This window comes from Camelus dromedarius, chromosome 29, assembly GCF_036321535.1.
Source record: "Camelus dromedarius isolate mCamDro1 chromosome 29, mCamDro1.pat, whole genome shotgun sequence".
NCBI lineage: Eukaryota > Metazoa > Chordata > Mammalia > Artiodactyla > Camelidae > Camelus > Camelus dromedarius.
The window spans coordinates 19576187-19594636 of record NC_087464.1 but is presented as its reverse complement, the minus strand read 5'-3'; the positions used below and the strand labels follow the sequence as shown (position 1 = coordinate 19594636).

General features: G+C 51.0%; 1 protein-coding gene across 3 annotated transcripts in view; it reads left to right on the top strand.

Moving 5' to 3' along the window:
- CEMIP (cell migration inducing hyaluronidase 1) overlaps nt 1–18450 on the top strand; it is a 142085-nt gene that overhangs the window by 63972 nt on the left and 59663 nt on the right. The window contains exons 1-6 of one of the 3 annotated variants that reach the window (XM_031440694.2): nt 9294–10987; nt 12288–12397; nt 15153–15299; nt 15791–15929; nt 16659–16895; nt 18242–18421. In XM_031440694.2, coding sequence (XP_031296554.2) covers nt 10983–10987; nt 12288–12397; nt 15153–15299; nt 15791–15929; nt 16659–16895; nt 18242–18421 — 818 coding nt within the window. In that variant the 5' untranslated portion in view covers nt 9294–10982. Of the gene's footprint in view, nt 1–9293; nt 12398–15152; nt 15300–15790; nt 15930–16658; nt 16896–18241; nt 18422–18450 lie in introns of those variants that run through there. The other 2 variants (XM_064480646.1, XM_031440693.2) reach the window with 2 other exon arrangements.

Below are 18450 nucleotides of genomic sequence, written 5' to 3'. Positions count from 1 at the left end.
CTGGAAATACAACTTCCAGATTTCATCCTAGGAGAAGACTGACAGTCGGAGACAGAAAAAAGCTGGAGTCAGAGAGCTCTGGGTTCAGATCCCAGCCAGGCAGGACCTCAGCCTCTGCAAGCCCTCAGTAAGTCAGCCAGGACTGCCCCAAGTTGATAGTGCCACCTTCTCTCTTAGCCAGCTCTCTCCCATTTAATGGTAAAAAGTAAGGAATAACTTTTTCCAGCTGAAGCCTCTGGAAGATCTTAGGCAACCCAGACAAACTGGGCTGAACCCAGGCCAGCATCCTGGGCCACAAATCAGCTCAGCTTGGCAAAGGAGGCCAGAGCCTTGGTGGGGGGGGGGGGGGGTGCTCTGCAAGCCGCCTGGTGGCTCTTCCTGGCTGTGAACCAGGTGTGGGCGGCAGCCCCCAGGAGATCAGGCTGAGGGCCCGGGGGCACTTCAGGCTCTGTGCAGCCACTCCCCTTGAATTCCATCTTCATTAGCATCTGTCGGGCAGGGAGCCCAGGGCTGACCTGCTTGCATGCCCTGTGTCCTGACTTCTCGGGGCAGGACTCTCTCAAAAGCATTCCTTGAGCATCCACTGTTTTCAGCAAATATGAATCAGTCGCTGTTCTGCCCTTTCCGAGGGCACAGCTAGTAATGGAAGGTGACTTTTATAAGATGCTTCCTGCATATCAGGGACTCTTTTAAGCTCTTTGTGTATTTTATCTCTTTTAATTCCCTCAAAACCTCTGTTGGGTAGAAGATGCTAACAGCCTTATGTGCTGGAGAGGAGCCTTAGCCTACAGCATTGAGAGGAGGTAGTTTTAAAAGTTGAATCCAAAGGGCAAAAACAGGCAGAGGGAAGAATAAATCCATTGGATAATACCATGAAAAATTATTATGCCACTCCTAGTTTAAAAAGAACCTATGGAAATCTCCCAGAATTGTAGAGCTGCTCAGTGGCATGTGTCAGGTTCAAACGCACATCATTTAAGATCAGAGCTCCTTCTCATCAACGTATAGTAACATTTAGAACACTTACTGTTTGTGCCACGCACTCTGCCCATCACCTTGTGTGCCTTGCCTCCTTAGTCCTCACCACAGCCGTTTGAGGAAGGTGCCATTACTGCCAACGTCTTACAGAGGAGGTAGCTACCAAAGCTTGCTGAATTTCACACACTTGCCAAGTGGCAGAGCTGGGATTTGACCCAAGGATTCCCACCTCTGGTGCATCTTGTTGGGTTTGCGGACAGTGGCAAACAGCATTGTCTGGCTTTGTTAGGGTAGCAGAGTTTTTCTTCTTTTTCTCTCCCAAGCTCCATTTCATCTGGGATTCCCTAGAGCAGAAATATTAAAGCAGTTACGTAGTGTAGTATATTCGTGCACTTGGATACCACGCAGCCGTCATAAGGAATGAACTATTGGTACATGCAACAACGTGGATAAATCCCAGAAGCATGCTGAGGGAAAGAAGCTTCACACAAAAGACTACATACTGGATAATTCCATTTATATTGACATTCTAGAGCAGACAAAATGAATCTATGGTATGGTTTTGATCGTTTTCAACTGTAGCGGTGGTTGCCTCTTGCAAGAAGGAATTAGCTGGGAGAGGGCGTGGGAGAGCCTTCTAGGGGGTGGCAATGTTCTATACCTTGCTAGGTGCTTGGTTTGCACAGGTAGATGCATTTGTCAAAACTCAGCAAATGTATACTTGAGGTTTGTGTGTTTGATTATGTATAAATTTTATCTCAAATGATTAAAAAAGTCAAATGAATATTGAGCTTATAATAATAGGCATGCTGAAGTAGTTAGGAGAAGGGTCCTGGTGCTTGCAATTTACTTTATTTATTTATTTATTTTTAAATTTTATTTATTTATTAATTTATTTATGTGTGTAGAGGGGTGGTAATTAGGTTTATTTATTGATTTATTTTTAGAGGAGGTCCTGGGGATTGAACCCAGGACCTTGTGCATGCTAAGCATGTGCTCTACCACTTGAACTATATCCTCCTCATTGCAATTTACTTTAAAATGCATCTAAAAATAAGATCCGTTTCTGGATGGATAGAGGGATAGATTAATGGACAGGGATGTGATAAAGCAAATGTAAGCAAAGTGTTGCTGGTAGCTTTTAGGTCGTGGGTATGTTGGTGTTTGCTGTGAAATTCTTTCAACTTGGCTGTATGTTTGAAATTTTTCATAATAAAATGTTGGGGGGAAGCAATTATGTGGAGCCCTAGGGTCCCCTAGTGGTGAAGCAGGGGCTCCCAGAGCTCAGAGCTGGTTCATGAGCTTCTCCTAGCAGCCCTGTCATCCTTACTCACCTCTGTCCCAGCCCCTGTGGGGGACCCGTGAGTAAGCATGAAAATGCGCACTTCCCTGGTCTCCTTTTACGGAGGAGCCTTGCCCAGGGTCTCCCAGGACGAGCCAGGACTGCTGATTTCGAGTCACTTCTCCCCAACAGGTTTTATTACAGCCCATTTTTTTCCCTCAAAGATCACAGGCTTTTGTTTCATAGCCCAAGGGTGCAAATCACACCTGCGTGCAGGAATACAGGTAACCGATCCCAGGCACACGGAGCCGGTGGCACACAGGGCAGGAAAACAAACCTCGGTCGGGACTCCGCCTGGCGTCGTTTCCTGTAGGTGTATTTGAAGTTGTAGGAAACCAGAGTGGTTTCTACAAATAAATAACCCAGGAGAAGACAAGCCCCTCAGATCAAAGGAGGACTCTGGCCCAAACTTGAACCAAAATCAAGCGAGCTCTTTCGACTCCAATCTGGCAGGCAGAGGGAGGAGTGGAGAAGGTCTATCTGCTGTGCAAACATTCCCTGTCTCTGCCCTTCCTGGGTTTGTGTGAGCCTGAGAACGGGAGCTGGGAGGAAGGCTGCGCTCTCTGAACTGCTGCCAGGTCCTGCCTCATGACGTTCCAGCCCGGCGTCCAGACGCAGCAGGTGCCAGCACGTTGGCCTCTTGTTGTGTCCAACCCCAGGGGGCTCCCCGGTGGGCCACATGCCGGTCTTTGGGCTCTCATGGCAGCCCTCTGGGGCCCCCGGTGCTTTGGGGAACATTTCATGGCCTACCTTCTTTGTCCTGAGTTTGGCAGCCCTACTGGTTCACATCAGTGCTCCTGGGGGAAGAGGGAGAGGGAAAGAGATGCACTGAAACAGTCAGGTCTGCCTTCGCCTGTCTAACAGGCTCTCAGGTGATGCTGATGGTGCCGATCTTTGGACCACACTCTGAGTAGCCCTACCAGTGGCCGCAATCCCTCCCCACATGAAACTTATGGACAGTAAGCAAACTCACAAGAAGATACATGATTATAAACTATGGCAAGGGAAGAGAGCAACTGGGACATTATGAAGGTTATTGACAGAGAGGACCTTCTTCGGATGGGAAGGGAGTGTCAGGAAAATCATCTCTAAGAACAGGACTTTTCCTTGATCGTTGTTCTGCAAATAATTGTGATTTTGGTGCACTTGTGAGAGGTTAGCTCAGGGTCTTCCTACTCTGCCATCTTGGCTGATCTCCCTCAGGGCTTTAAACTGAGACCTGAGGAAAGGTGGAATGGAGGAAAGCATGTGAAAAGGTCCTGAGGCAGAAACGCGCTTAGCATCTTTGGAGGAAATGACAAAGAGGCCAATGTGGCAGGAGGTGTGGGAGGAAGCTGGAGAGGAGGCCAGGCTGTGTGGGACTGGGTGAGGAATCCTGACTTTATTCTATGTGTAATCAGAGCCATTAGAGGGTTTTAAACAAAAATGTGCTGTGATCCACACTGACTGGGCTGTGAAAGATGGATTGGGGTCAGGGTGGGGAGGAGGCCAATAGATGCTTCTTACAGAATCCTACAGGGAAGTCCTGGACCATCGTGGTAGTAGTGACTTATTTTTCCTAATGTGGGTCACCTTTCCTAGAGACACACATGTTTGGGGATATGCCGTAATTGGAGAAAGGTAGTCTCTTTTCCCAGTAAAATAGTATGAAGCCTCATTGATAAACATGGACCTGTTATGAGAGCAAAAAGACCTGTAAGAACTAACCTTCATCTTATCCTCACCCTTTGGCTCCCCACTAATTAGGATTGTTTCCATAGCAAATGTCAAAGGCACAATTCAAATTAGCTTAAACAGAAAGGAACTTTATTGGCTCAGGCAGTTGAAAAGTCCAGGGGCAGCACTAGCTTCAGGCAGAGTTGGATCTGGGTGCTCAAGTGTTGTCTCTGTCTCTCGGCTCTGCCTTCCTCTGTACAAGTTTTGTTCTCAGGCAGGCTCTCCCAGCACAGAGGCAAGACAGCCCCAGCAACTCCAGGCATGCCAGCCATGGTGGGATGAGAACCAGCAATCCCAACAGTTCCGCACCCCCTTTCTTTGTCTCTGAACCCATCCCAGCAGCCCGGAAATGGAATATATCCATTGGTCAGGTTGGGTCTCATGTCTACCTTAGGAGCCAAGGTGGGTGGGTCAGCCCCACTTGGACCACAGGGACTGAGAGTGAGGGAGGGATGGTTGCCAAAGGGAGACTGAGGTGCTGAGGGCAGGAGAAGGGAAGCAGGCAAGTGAGACCCACAGATGCCCGCTGTGGGTTCCCAAGGTCCGTCCATGTTCTGGTTCCGCACTTCCCGGGATTCTCCTCGTCCTGCCGCCAGTTCTCCCTCGGTCTCAGTCCATTGGGATAAAGCACATTCTTCCAGCAGGCTTTAAGACTGGTTCTCCCCTTGGGCAAAACCCAAATTCATCACTTTTTGCTGTGAAATTGTTCCAGGACCCTGCCTCTCCTGAAAGCACTTGTCCCTGGAGCAGGAGCATTCTGTTCAGGTCAGAAGGCCTTTGCCTACAGAGGTCCTTGTTTCCAGTTTGAAGGACGCCCCTAGTTCACAGTCCAGGTGCCAGAACCCTAAACACGGGTCTTAACCCATGCCTCTGAAAGGGCGCTGCCTGCACGAAGGTCATCCAGGGTGTCCGGGGTGCATGCAAATGTTGGATGACTGGGTCCTGCCCAGACCCAAGGCATCAGAATCCTTGGAGTAAGGATATGATCTGCATGCTTGTCAAGATCTGCACAGAAATCTCTCTCTCTCTCAGTCCCTCCCGTCTTCCCTCCATCCCTCCTTTGCTTCCTTTACATCAGAAAGTGGGCGCTTATGAACCACTGCTCTACAGTACGAGTAATTTGAACACAGAACAGAATCACACTGAGAACTGCTCTATTAACAGTAAAGATTTTCCACGGCCCTACGGTTTCGAGAACATCTTTCCTCTCCAGATGAGTGCCGTGTGGCCCACTTAGCTAGAAGGCAGCCTTTTTTAGACCGTGTCACATGACCCTCTTCCTTCTGGGCACTAGAATCTTGACAACAGATGTAAGTTGGGCCCATGCGGTCCACGATGACCTAGGCACAGTGCCTGGAGGCGTCACTCCCAGTGACAATCAGCTGTCCATGTTGAAGCCATTGCCCAGAATAGAAGGCCTACTGTACATTCATTTAAACCAGTAGATCAACGTGTTAAACCAGTACACACCACTGCAAACACAATGCCATCCGGTCGGGGTGTATTTAAGCCAATCCTACCCGACTGGATAACCGATGAAGCGCTGAGCCAGGTGGGACCCGCTGTGATGAGAGGCAGCATCCTTCTGTTTCGCTGTGTGCCCCCCCCCCCACCCTCCACCACCATCCCTTGCCCTCCCTACTCAGTGCCTGCTCCCGGCCTCTTGCTCTGTGGACACACCGAGCCTGCTCCCGCCCGGCGTCCTTCACCTGCTGTGTCCCTCTGCTGGGATATCCCAGCGGCGTCCCTGCCCTGTCCCTTCCTCCAGGTCTCTGCTCATAGGTCACCTTCTCAATGAGAACATCCCTGACCACCCACATGAAATGGCAGCTTCTCCCCCATCAGTTGCTTGAGTTTCTCCAAAGCTCTTACCACCATCAGGCACATACAGGGTGCATTCATTTGTCCTTTATTTTCTCTCCGCTCCCACCCACCCCCACTAGACTAAGCTCTAACCTAACCCAGGGCAGGGTCTTTTCCTGAGTTGTTACCTCTGTGGCCCACTGCCTAGAAGCAGTGTGCAGTAGGCACTTAATAAATATGTGTAGAATGAATCCAACTCTGGCAGAGTCCTCCGGGCTGCACTCCCGTTCCCGCCCATCCCTCCCTTCCACGCCTGCCAGCAGCCGCTTTATAAAATGCAGGTGTTCCCCTGGGCTCCTCCATTCTGCCTGCAGACCCCTCAGGCTTTCAGGATAAAGTCCAAACTCCTTAACTTCACACCGAAGGTGCTTCAGGAACTGGACCCTCTGCGCTGCTCATGTCTGCCGCTCCTCGGCACCGGCCGTACCTTCTTATCTAGAACTGATTTCCTGCTCTTTGAAATAAAGCTGTTTGTGGGAATGGGTCCTCCTACCCCCATGGGCTCAGTGTGGAGGATGGAGGCGGGGGCAGCAGAACAGCCCGGGAGGTGGTGCAGAAAGCTTTCCAGAGCCTCAGAAACAAGTGGGCACACAGAGGGCAACTTCAGGCCGGGAGAAGCGCCAAACCCACTGCCGATGCTGGTATGTTCAGTTAAAAAACACAATCGATGAAGTGTTTATTGCTGCAACCGCTCACCCAGCCTGGAGAGCACATGCAACCGGCTGGAAAGGTGTGTAGCGAGCGCATGGTCTAACTTGGGCAGCTCCAAGTTCTGTCTCAGTCCCAGGAGAGGCTTCCCTTTAAATGTCACTGAATTCTGTGATCAGGCCACTCTGGGCGTCTCCTAAATTTTCAGCTGCTGGCCATGGCGGGCACAGGGCTCTGATGGCTGAGCCTTGCCGAGTTTGCCCAGGACAGGGTGCGAGGGATAAAAGCCCATAGCTGAGCAGCCTCCCGCGCTCCCTGACGAGCTTGCCCTCCGAGAGGAGAGGAGCGCCAGCCAGCAGGGCTGCTGTACCTTCTGCAGATCATGCCCCGCAAAGCCAGGGTTGGGACCCAGGTCAACTCGTCCTTGAAGTCAGGTGGCCGCTCCTGTCCCTGAAGACTTACTTGCATCCGCTGAGTATAAGGAAGCTAAAGAAGCTGAGGAGGCGGGGGGGGGGGCGCTGGTGGAACGTGCCCTCTCGTTCTAGACGAGGCTCACTTATCTATGGATCCATCTGACGGACTGGGAAGACCAGACAGATGCCCACATGCGGGCAAGGGCAACGAGGCTCCTGGGAGAGCAATCCCAGCCCCGGTAGATGATTCGGTGATGAGATGAGGGATTTGAATGTGGTGGCACGGGAGGGCCTGACAGGATTTGTTCAAATATGCTCGGGGATGGGGTGGTCTGTGACGGTGAATTTCCCTTATCACATGGAACAGCATCTCTCCTCTTCGGCTCTGCAGGTGTCTCCCCGCTGGGAATTCCCCCTATCAAAGGAGATCTTTTGTTTGCGGAAGATAATTTAAAACTCTGGAAGTATAAAGGGCTCCTGAGGCAAGTGTTTATTGTCCAAACTATGACTTAAAGCGATGCCTCAGTTGAGACAGGGGCAGGAACAGGTGAGCCCAGTCTTCCCCATCTCCCCCTTCCTCCCAAGCAAGCAGGGAGGCAGAGAAGGTGATACGTGTCCCATAATTTGGAGTCAGACATCAGTTGTCCTATCAGACACTGGTTCAGGTTTCCATGTACTGCTCCTGATCAATGTGAGCAATAACCTTCTGCACTGTGGGCCTCAGTTTGCCCATCTGTAGAACAGGGAGGAGGGGGGCTGCACTGGATCTTTGCTACTCAAAGCATGGCCCGCCGCCCAGCAGCAGCGCAGCAGCGCCTGGGAGCTGGTTGGAAATGCAGAATCAGACCCCGCCCCAGACCTGCAGGACCAGAATCTGCATTCTGACACGTTCCCAGATGGTTCAGGCGCAGCAGCAGGGGCTGGCTGGAATGGGTCCCCTGTTGCCATCAGCTTCTGCATTTTGTGAGCCTGACGCTACCTAGCAAGTTGCTTAGTCTTGAGGAATTAGAAGCACTGTTTTGGAGAAGAGTCTAGGCTTTGGAATGTCCCTGGGCTTTGGGGGAATGTTTTCGGTCTTTGCAGCAATGAGAGAGATCTGGGCAAGTGTGTTTCCAAGGTGTAGCTCATGCCAGAAGAACGTGTTGTTTGATTCGCAGAAGCAAAGGGGCTTTTAAATATGCTCCTCTCAGAGGAAATGGATGGACAGAGGAAACCCCTGTCCCTGGAGTCCCTAGCATAGTAGTCTCGCCCTGAGAAACAGCTCAGGGCTGCCGAGGTTCCCCAGAGTTGGGAATCTTCCTGTGTTTACCTGTGGTCCAGAAGGATGCTTCGGCTGCCCCGTCTCCTGCCTACTTTTCCTCCCTGAGGATACTGTGTCAGGACCAGGTGACCAGAAGAGGTGCCTCCCTCTGCCGGGGGAGCTGGGCCGGGGCTGGGGTAAGTGGCAGGTCAGGGAGTTGGCTGCCCCTTGCCTGATTCAGGAGAATGTTAGGGAATGTTATAAAGGGCTTTCTGAGATTCATCAGAGATTTCTGTCCAGAGGGAATGATCTCAGGGCTTGGCCTTCCTGTTTCCGTGGTTTCTGGTAGCCAATGAGATGGGCCTGTGGTTTCTTATCTAGAAAAGGATCTGAGTTGAGCCTGTGCAGGTGACCCAGCCCGCACAGCCCTGTTGGGGCCACCAGGAACCAGGGCACAGATCTGAGGGCTTGTGAACGAGAAACCCAGGTATGATGAGAGGGAGCAGCAAGGCTTTCCTGATGCAAGAGATGCTGGAGGGAGATTCTTGCCATCTTCCCCCAACTTCACCCCAACTGGCTTTCAGGATCATTAATCTGTCGACAATGGCTCAAATCAAACATTCCCTCCTTCTAGGGTGCCCGGCTGGGAGGTAGGTGGGGGTGGGGGTGGTGTTCCTGTTTCACAGAGCATGGACTCCGGAGCCGGACCTCCTGGGTTCAAGATCCTGACTGTGCCACTTACTAGCTCTGTGACCCTTGGGCCCCACCCCACAGCTACCGAATCAGAGTCTGTATTTTAGCCCGCTCTCCGGGAAATGTCTGTGCGCAGCCAAGTTGGAGAAGTGTTGGCTGTGTTCCCTCTCATTATCCCAGCAGCTCCTGCCTTCTCCTAATTTGAGATGATACTGCAAATCATTTAGTCTTTAGGAATTAGGAGCATAACTTCTGGAGGAGAGAGCAGGCTTTGAACTCTGCCACCTGCTCGCTGTGCAGGCTCAGCAGGCGGCAGGAGCTTGCATCCGCCTGGGGCAGGGGGCGCCGCGGGGCGTGTACCTGCTAGTGCTGCTGCTCTGGGGAGGTCCGGGCAAGGATGCAGGGGCCTCTTTGGACACTCGCATAATCCTGTGCTCCTTCTGCTCTGCAGGTGACACACCCTGGACCCCAGGGCAGCTGCAGCCCCAGGGTGACCTGAGGAAGAGCAAAGACCCCAGACCGGGGTGCAGGATGGCAGCGAGGAGAGGCAGAGACAGACGGTGGCAGGCAACGCCTCTTGTCCCTGCTTTTGCCCCTCCCTCCCCGAGTTCCTGGGAGGCCTGGCAAACACAGCCCGGAGCCGCAGCTGGACAGGGGAATGCTGAGCTTCTGGAAAACTTTAACCTGTTATTGTGAAGACTTGTGGAGCATCCAGCGTGCCAGCCTTCCCCCAAAGTGTGTCCATGTTCTTCCACCGCCAAGTCCTTCCACTGCATCCTTTAAGGAGGAGGGCAGCTCAGGACCATCGGGACCTAGCAAGGGCAGTGTCCAGCCAGCCTCCAGCCAACAGCTTCCTGTGGAAACTTCTAGCATTGTTAGCCAACATGCTCTCTTCCCAGGCCTTCAACAGCTGGGAACTGTTTCAAGACCATATCTTGCCAGCTAGAGAAGCCGAACCCCAACTCCCATTGCCAGAGAGCTTTTAGTGGCCAACTGAGAAAGCTGTCCTCCCTCGGTGAAGAACTCCCAAGTGAAATTTGAGAGCCTTTTGGATTCACGTCAACAAAGTGTTTCTCGAGGTTGCTGTACTCGGGCCCTGGAAGCCATTCATGGGCAGGAAAGCACGGAGGACCGCCCCCAGCCATGTGGGGCCACCTCGTGGGCAGGGGGCTCTCTGCCTCGAGTGGCTTAGATGTGTCTAGCGCTGAGACCCAGCAGGAGGTCTCTGTGATGTCAGGGAAGAGAGGTTTTGAGCATTATCCTTCCACGTGGAATTGTTTTCACATCCATCCAGAGAGTGACTTTTTTTTTCTGTCTCTGAAATGACCTAGGATATCATCAGGAGATGTCAGAGCCATGAAGTCCCTGTACCCCAGCCTCCTACCGTGCACAAGGGAAGTCTGAGGCCCAAAGAAGGAAATGCCGGATGAGGGTCACCCGGCAGTTAGGGCAGGAGGGGTGCCCGCACCCAGATCACCTCCCATCCCCTGGCCCCTCCAAGCCTGGTGCCTGCCACCTTCCTTTGCCAGCTCACAGCCCAAAGTCCAGGTTCCCTCCAAAGGAGCCCCAGGATGATTTGGGGCTTCTCAGTAGCAAAAAGCAAACTACCTTTGGCTTTTCTAAACAGATGGAGACTTGAGAGCTGGGCTCTGGCTTTCCCTAAGGACCACAGAACACTCCTGTCTCCAGCGTCCCCTCCTTTCTATTGCAAAGAGCATGAGAGCAGACGTTCCTCTTCTGGGGGCCCTGGGAAAGGCACCATTCCCAGATGCAGTGACGTGTGACTTCGGTGACCCTGCAGAGGCGACTAGAATGGGTCCCGTTGTTCTCTGCCAATCAGGCCTGGGCCAGGCAGGGTGCCCGCCAAGAGGACCCCGCAGGCATTGATGCTGAGAGGACCGTCTCCTCCCTCGCCCCCGCCTCCCCGGCACACCTGTGCGGGAGGGCCCAGGCTCAGGGCCAGTGTGCTCTGTTTCAGACCCTCTTGCCTGCCCCCACTCACTGAGCTCACACAAAGCACTTCACCTGGAGCTGAAGGGTCAGGGATGATCAGATTTGTCCCCGAGCTCACTCAGAGGGAGGAGCCTGTATGGGGTGAGATAGATTTGGCCCCTTTCTCAGTGTGGGAGAATGTCTGCTTGTTTCATGCTCCGGGGAGGAGCTGGGGACATGGGCATGGAAGCCGGAGCTGGCCACTCCCCAAGCCCCGTTTAAGCAATCTTGTGTGGCGCAGAGGACTTGACAGAGATTTTCCGAGTAGCGTTATATTCTGAAAGGGGAATCTGGCATCTTTTTCTGAGTTCCTGCCTTGAGGTTTACCTAGACAGATTCCCATATTCACCTTCTGTCTGAGTAAAAGGGGAAAATATAAGTGGCTTTAATAAAATAGAAGTTTAATAAAATGCAAATTTAATTCTGTCACCCATAAAAATAAATCCACAGCCTCAGGCTGTTTCGGTGCTCCACAGGGTCAGGGCCTAGGTTCCTTCCCTCTGCTTGCTTTGCCATCTTCAGTGCATGGCTCCCAAGACACGGACAAAGATAGCTGCTGAAGATCCAGCCATCTTTTCCATATTCCAGCCAGCGGGAAGGAGGAAGGAGGGAAGAAAGACTTCCTGCCTTCCCTAAGGACATTTCCTGGGATTCACATACTGTACTTCCATTTTACTGGCCAGAACTTAATTTCAAGGCCATAGCTAATGTAGAGACTGGAGAAGGTAGCCTTTATCCTAGGTGGCCATATACCCAGATAAAAATCGGGTTCTTTTACTAAGGAGGGAAAAAAATTGTTATTGGGGGATAATCAGCTGTCTCTGCCCCACCTTCCTCTTGGACAGGTAATATTAAAAGGGTTTATAACACATAAGCATCATATTTAGGATTTCAACATTAGTATCGAGACTTGTTTTAGAAGCACAGATGGGTAAAGGTGGAGTAAAGGTTACAAATTAGCCAGTCCATATCCCCATTTTTCAGATTAGGAAATTGAGGCCCAGAGAAGTTAATCAAATCATCTGAGATCACACAAGTTGGTGGCATCTATTTTCCAGCTCATGTTCTGTGGGAGTGATTTTTGTGTCTCTCTGTTTTTTAACTTAAGAAAAAAACTTCATCCTGGAGGGTGGCAAGCTCCTGTGCCAAGGATGAAATTCCATCCTTCACTGGGTCTCTGAGCTGCAGGACACAGGCGGGACGATGGCAGGGCTTGCGTGCCCTGATCTGCCCAGCCCTGAGTCATGGCAGCTGAGGACTTTGCACTGGCCGGCTGGAGTATGCCCACGCTGGCCCTGCGTCCGTGTGTGCATGTGGCCCTGTCTCTGTGTGTGTCTGCCTCGCACACTCTGACTCCAGCCTGGGGAAGCTGCAGGCCTGACTCGGGGTGCTTCTGTTTCAGGGAGTATTCTGCCAGGATGGGAGCGGCTCACAGGCCGGATGTCTCTTTCAAGGCGATGCTGACAGTCGGCTGGTTCATCCTGGCCCACTTCCCTGGTGCCATATCCACAGGTAAGCCACCGCAAAGCAGTTGGACTCTGTGTCTCAGTGAGGAAGGTGCAGCCCCTTGTTGAAGCAAGGCTGCCGGGGGCCAGGAGAAGGAGCCGCCGGGCGTGTCCTTCTGGGGTGCCTGGGCTCTGGCCTGCCCTGCTAACTCGTTGATCCTGGGCAAGTCTCACTCTGGGCTTCAGTTTCGTCATCCGCAAAATGAAGTGTTGGACTAGACTCCGGGGTTACAAACTCAGTGTCTACAGGAGCCTGGCACGGGACATAAAACCAGCTCAAGGTGGCCAGGCAGAGACATGGTCACCTGGGGAGTTCAGACCCTACTTAAGGGACACCCACTTCTCAGTTCTGGCCAATTGCTGCCACGTGGGAAGATGGGATCCTTTTTACAGGAGCTGCTGAATTTTGAAGAGAAGCCCGAAATCTAGGCTTTTATGTGAAAGCTCTCTTCTTGTTAAAGGAAGGCGACCAACTGAAATTTTCCCAGCCACTCAGGGTGGGAGTAGGGTAGAAAAGAACCCCTATCTGCCAGCCAGCTCGCTGCCTCTGGGCCACCTGGTTTCAATGTACCCTTCCCGCTTTGCCATCATGAGATCCAGGTGCATTAAAGCACCTTGTTAAGCTCTAGGCGAGGTTTAAACCTGTTTTTCTGATTTCAATATTGTCAGCTTTTTCTTTGAGTGATTCTGAATTAACATCCAGAGATACAAGGCAAACTTGTGTAGGCTATAAAAAAGCCAATCAAATAACCAAGCTTGGGGTAGGAGGTGAAAGATGGGGACAATTTAAATTTTTTGAACAGAGGTTTTTAGTAATAATACCATCACCATAGATTGCTTTCCCCCCCAAAATGCTATTATTATTACTTGAACTGAACGCGTTTCTACACTGAGAATAAATGACCTTGCATTGTATTATATCTTGTTTTTATCAATCCACTGATGGATGGAAGTAATCTCTAGTCATTAGTGAAATTCCTTCAACGTGATTCCTTGTAGAATCTTTTTGGTCCTTATGGGACATAGCAAGGGATTGGTATTTTAACTCTCAATGCAACAATTAACAATATGGCCTGAATTCATTCATTTAATCCTCCCATCATGTATTCAGTTAATAAACACCAAGGGGACACTGACTCTGTGCCAGGAACTGGGTTTGGGGTTCTCTTTCAAGGTGGTTCACCTCAGGGCCTTGGGGAGATGCTTCCCCGGGTATCTCCTCTCACATCCTGGGTCTCTCTCTTCTGTTTGAGTATAAACCATTTGGAAAGGAGGCTGTGCCTCTGGTCTGTGCTTTGCTCTGACGTCAGAGGGATGCGGAAGCCAACCCCGGCCATTCATGCTCCAAGTAGGTCGGGCTTGCGCTCATCTGAATCGCACTTCCTGCAGCCCCTCCTGGGAAGGGTGGTTGCCGTGGTGATATTTCACCAAAGACATTGACTTTTTCCAGCTACTCACTGGTTCCTACAAATGAAAACCCACTGAAACTGACCTTTACTGAGCGCAAAATATCCAGCTCCAGCGAAGGAGCAGCCATCCACGGCCAATCTTGTGACTGTTGTGCTTTTGCTGCGGGGTCAGAGCTGCCAGAGCTCTGGGAATTGTGCTCCCAATGACAGGAGAGCCTGCAAGGATCAAACTGACCACCTCCAAGTCCATATGCAAAGACTGACACAAACCCATGCAGCTGGAGAGTAAAAGGACAGTCAGGATTCTCCTGCGGGATGCGGGCGGTGAGACCCTCTCAGGCTTTGTCCCTTTGAGTTGGAATGATTCCTTCTCAGCACGCTCATGGCTCCAAGCCCGGACCACTGGGCTCTCCAGTCAGCCACATGTTTTCCCCACACGGCTGAGGAGACACCACCTTGGAAGGGACTCCAGGTCCATGAATCTAGGATAGAAACACCACCTGCCATCAGAGCAGCATCAGGCATTTCTCTTCCGTGGGAGTGGTCCTGGCAGCATTCCAGATAGCCTTCCAGAAGCTATCCTCTCTGGTTCCCCAGGTGACTGCTCCTTAGGTGAGAGGAAGCAAGACTGTCATTGGACAGGTATGGAAACAGCCCCATCAGAACCAGGATCTCTTCCAGCAACTCCAACTTTCAGAGTTGCTGCATGGGACATGCCCAGTCACGGGAATCCCGGAACTCACAGATGCCCACTGCATGACATCTCCACCAGGAATAAATATAAATTATGTATGGTTCTTCCCAGTTTAGATGCCATTTACTAATCCGGGGTCACGTTTGTATAAACTATGTTGCTTGGTAACATGGTTTATATAACACTATCTTTCTCAGGTTTCCAGGGAAACAGAGTGAGAAAATTAACTAAAAGTCAAATTCTCATGCAGAAGGGGAAAAGGCTTTGTCAACTTTTCAAATGTTGCTTTCCAGGGGAAAGGATGCCTTGGAATACAAATAATCTGGATAAGTCATTACCTAACCTTAGATTGCGGAATATCTTGAGGAGTCATCTGGTCTACCCTGCATTTTCTAAAGGGAAAAATTGAGCCTTGAAAAGGGAAGCGACTTGTTCACAGATACATGACGAACTAATAAAAGACATGGGCCTAAATCCCAGGGCTCTTATGTCAGGGGTTCTCTTTGCTCTCCAAGGCCCTGCTTTTAGCTCTAGGAGGGAGGAGGCAGGGGCCAGGAAAATTCACAAACTCCCTCCCTGCCCCCACCTTGTGGTCTGTGGCAGTCCTTGCTTGGTGAGGTCAGTGGTTGGTAGCAGTGACATCTCTCTGTCCTTGGCAGTGACCCCTGAGTGCCCTGATCAGTGGCCTGAGCTGCAGCCCTGGAACCCTGGACATGACCCGGACCACTATGTGTACATTGGCCAGGGCAGAGCACTGCTGCTCACCTCTTCTGCCACCATCCACTCCATCCGCATCTCAGAAGGAGGTAAGCCAGCATTCCCCAACCCCAACCCCAATCTCCACGTTCAGAGCCTAGCAGGGTGCCATAACTTTAGATGGACAGAACAAATGTCACGTGCTTTGGGTTCATATCAGAGCATCTGGTAGTTTGAGATAGCCGTCAGCTCTGAGCTCTTAGGAATGGCTTGCCAGAAGTCCGGTCTTAGTGAAAGAAGCATTTATAGAGGAAAACCCTGATTGGTCTCCGAGCATTCCTGCTTATCTTACCTTCAGATGCCTGCTCATTGAATGCAGTGCACGCAGCCATGGCAGTAAACCAAGCAGGCACTATTTACACATCGCAAGGCAGAGAGAAAAGTAACTGCTTGTAAGCACAACAAGCATAGAGATATTTGAAAAACATATCTTCTTGCCTGCTTGGATGAGATGGGGAGCTTAGGAGGTCTGCCCTTGGCTCTGCTGTAACTTCATCATTAGCATGTGTTCCTAAACCTCCCTCCATCCCTCCCTCTTCAGGAAAGCTAGTCATTAAAGACCAAGATGAGACAATTGTTCTACGCACACGGCACATCCTGATTGACAATGGAGGAGAGCTGCATGCTGGGAGTGCCCTCTGCCCTTTCCAGGGCAACTTCAGCATCATTTTGTATGGAAGGTGGGTAGAGAGCTTCCATGGGTCAAATGCTACTCTTGGATCTGATGGGAAGGAGGATTTCCATAGAAGAGAGGGAGGTAAGACCGCAAGGCTTTAGTGCAAGACAGGAATCCTCATTATGTACTGCCAGATCGTAATCATGAACAAGACAGACACTGGTGAGCTGGGCGAGCTGGAGAAATACATGAGGCATTTTATTTATTGTGGCCCGGGTCCGGACTTAAGTTGCAGAAATCCCTGCCAGCCTTTCAGCTGCCTTCCAATCAACTCATGGCTCAGGGAGTCTCTCTGAGTGCTTATTAATAGATTATGATGGACAAGATAAAGAAAAATTCCAAGCAGCATTTGCCTCTGGCTGTGCTCGCTCTTCAAGCAACTGAGAATTCTAGGTGGCAGCCAGGAACACACAGGGTATGCAGTGCATGCCCAGGTGATTCCACATCTGATACGGACTGAAACATAACATACTTAGAACTGAAAAGAACTGAAGAACTGAAGCCAACATGTTAACTATTGATAGGATTTCTGCTTGGCCTTTTGGGCTCGTTTTGGTCTGGCTTGGGAAGATCTTGGTTGCTTGTGCTATTTCTACCGACCTTGTGCAGTCACCAAGTGTGCCTGGCTCCACGGGGACCACATGGGAGTCAGGGAGCAGTGCAGCCCCCTCTGGGTTCAGCAGCCGACAGAGAGAGGTGTCGGCCGACTGTGGAGAGCTGTTTTCTCTTGTAGGGCTGATGAAGGTGTTCAGCCGGACCCTTACTTTGGCCTCAAGTACATTGGCGTCGACAGAGGAGGTACCCTGGAGTTGCATGGACAGAAGAAGCTCTCTTGGACATTTCTGAACAAGACTCTTCACCCGGGTGGCATGGAGGAGGGAGGCTATTTTTTTGAAAGGAGCTGGGGTCACCGTGGAGTCATTGTTCATGTCATCGACCCCAAATCAGGGACAGTCATCCATTCTGACCGGTAAGGTTTGCCTTCGTGTAAACACAGTCATTCAGTCTGCATTTGCTGAGGGTGTGGCCTAGCCAGATGCCACTCAGGGTGCTGGGAGCACGGCAGTGAGTGAAACAGACAGAAATCCCCGACCTCAGGGAGTTAGGTCTCTCATTCCTGGGGCGTTCTCCTCATGCAGCTGAGTTGAACAGGAACAGACACGTGCGCGCACACATGCACACTTGTACACACAACATAGTTTCAGGCTGTGATCATCGGTAATTAGGGAAAAAAGTCATAGTGAAACGATGGAGAGTAGCTAGGGGAGATTGCTCTGCAACAGGTGATCAGAGAACGCCTGTGAAAGCAAGCAACGTTTGAGCTGAGAACCATGGGGCGAGGAGTGTGCAGGGCAGAGAGCGGCAAGTGCAGAGGGCCAGAGGTGAGAAAGGGTGTGCTGTTCTCAAAGGACAGAAGGGCCAGCAGAGAGGTGGAGAATGCAGAGCCGAGGAAACAAGACACAGTCATGTCGGCGTTTTGGACAGGGGCATGTTTGGGGCCTTGAAGGCCGCGGTGAGGAGGTGGGTTTTATTCTTAGTGGGATGCAAAGCCGGTGAAGGGCTTTTAAGAAGATCTGATTTAAAAGAATATTCTCGCTGCTGTGTACAGAGTGGAGAAGTAAAGCTAACAGAGGTGGTCAGGAGGCTTCTGCACGGTCTAGGCAAGAGATGCCTAGGAGGGGGTACCTAGTGTGGTCACAGGGCCCTGACACATGCGAGGCTGGCAGCAGGCGATTCCTGGGGAGGGGCCGTGGAGAAGGAGGGGGCCTAGGCGGGGCCGGACCAGGTTATGTCAACAATGAAAAAGAAGTCTGGGGACTCGCGAGCATCCGTCCATCTCCCCCCTCCTCCCCACACCACCATGGTTTTCTTTTTCCCAAATCTTGGCTATTCGTGCTGGGTTATTCGTCTAGATTCATTTGAGAACGATTTTGCTTGTTAAGTTCCAAGGCAGATTCTTTTGGAACTTCCGCAGTGATTGTACAAAATCTCTACACCTAATACGTGCACTTCATACTTGGAGTTAGATCATTACACAGTTGGGTCTTTCCTTTGTAAATTCTTGTCGCCTGTGGTACAGATTTTTTTGAGACCTATATTTCATGGATATTTTATGTATGTAAGGGTGGGTTATCTTTGTCAAGTCTGAGATGATTGATTTGTTTTCTGTAATAAAAGCTTCTTTCTTTAAAAAAAAAATCAGTCTTTGGGATGATCGGATGGTGTGTTAGTCGTCACACCACGGGTAGGTGCTTCAAGCTCTCTCTTTTGGGTCCTGCTAGGACTGTTAAAATCTGCTCTCTCTGCCTTTTTTAGGTTTGACACCTATAGATCCAAGAAAGAGAGTGAACGTCTGGTCCAGTATTTGAATGCGGTGCCCGAGGGCAGGATCCTTTCTGTGGCCGTGAATGATGAGGGCTCTCGAAACCTGGATGACATGGCCAGGAAGGCGATGACCAAACTGGGCAGCAAACACTTCCTACACCTTGGATTTAGGTACCACCCGTCACTTCCCCTCCCCCAGG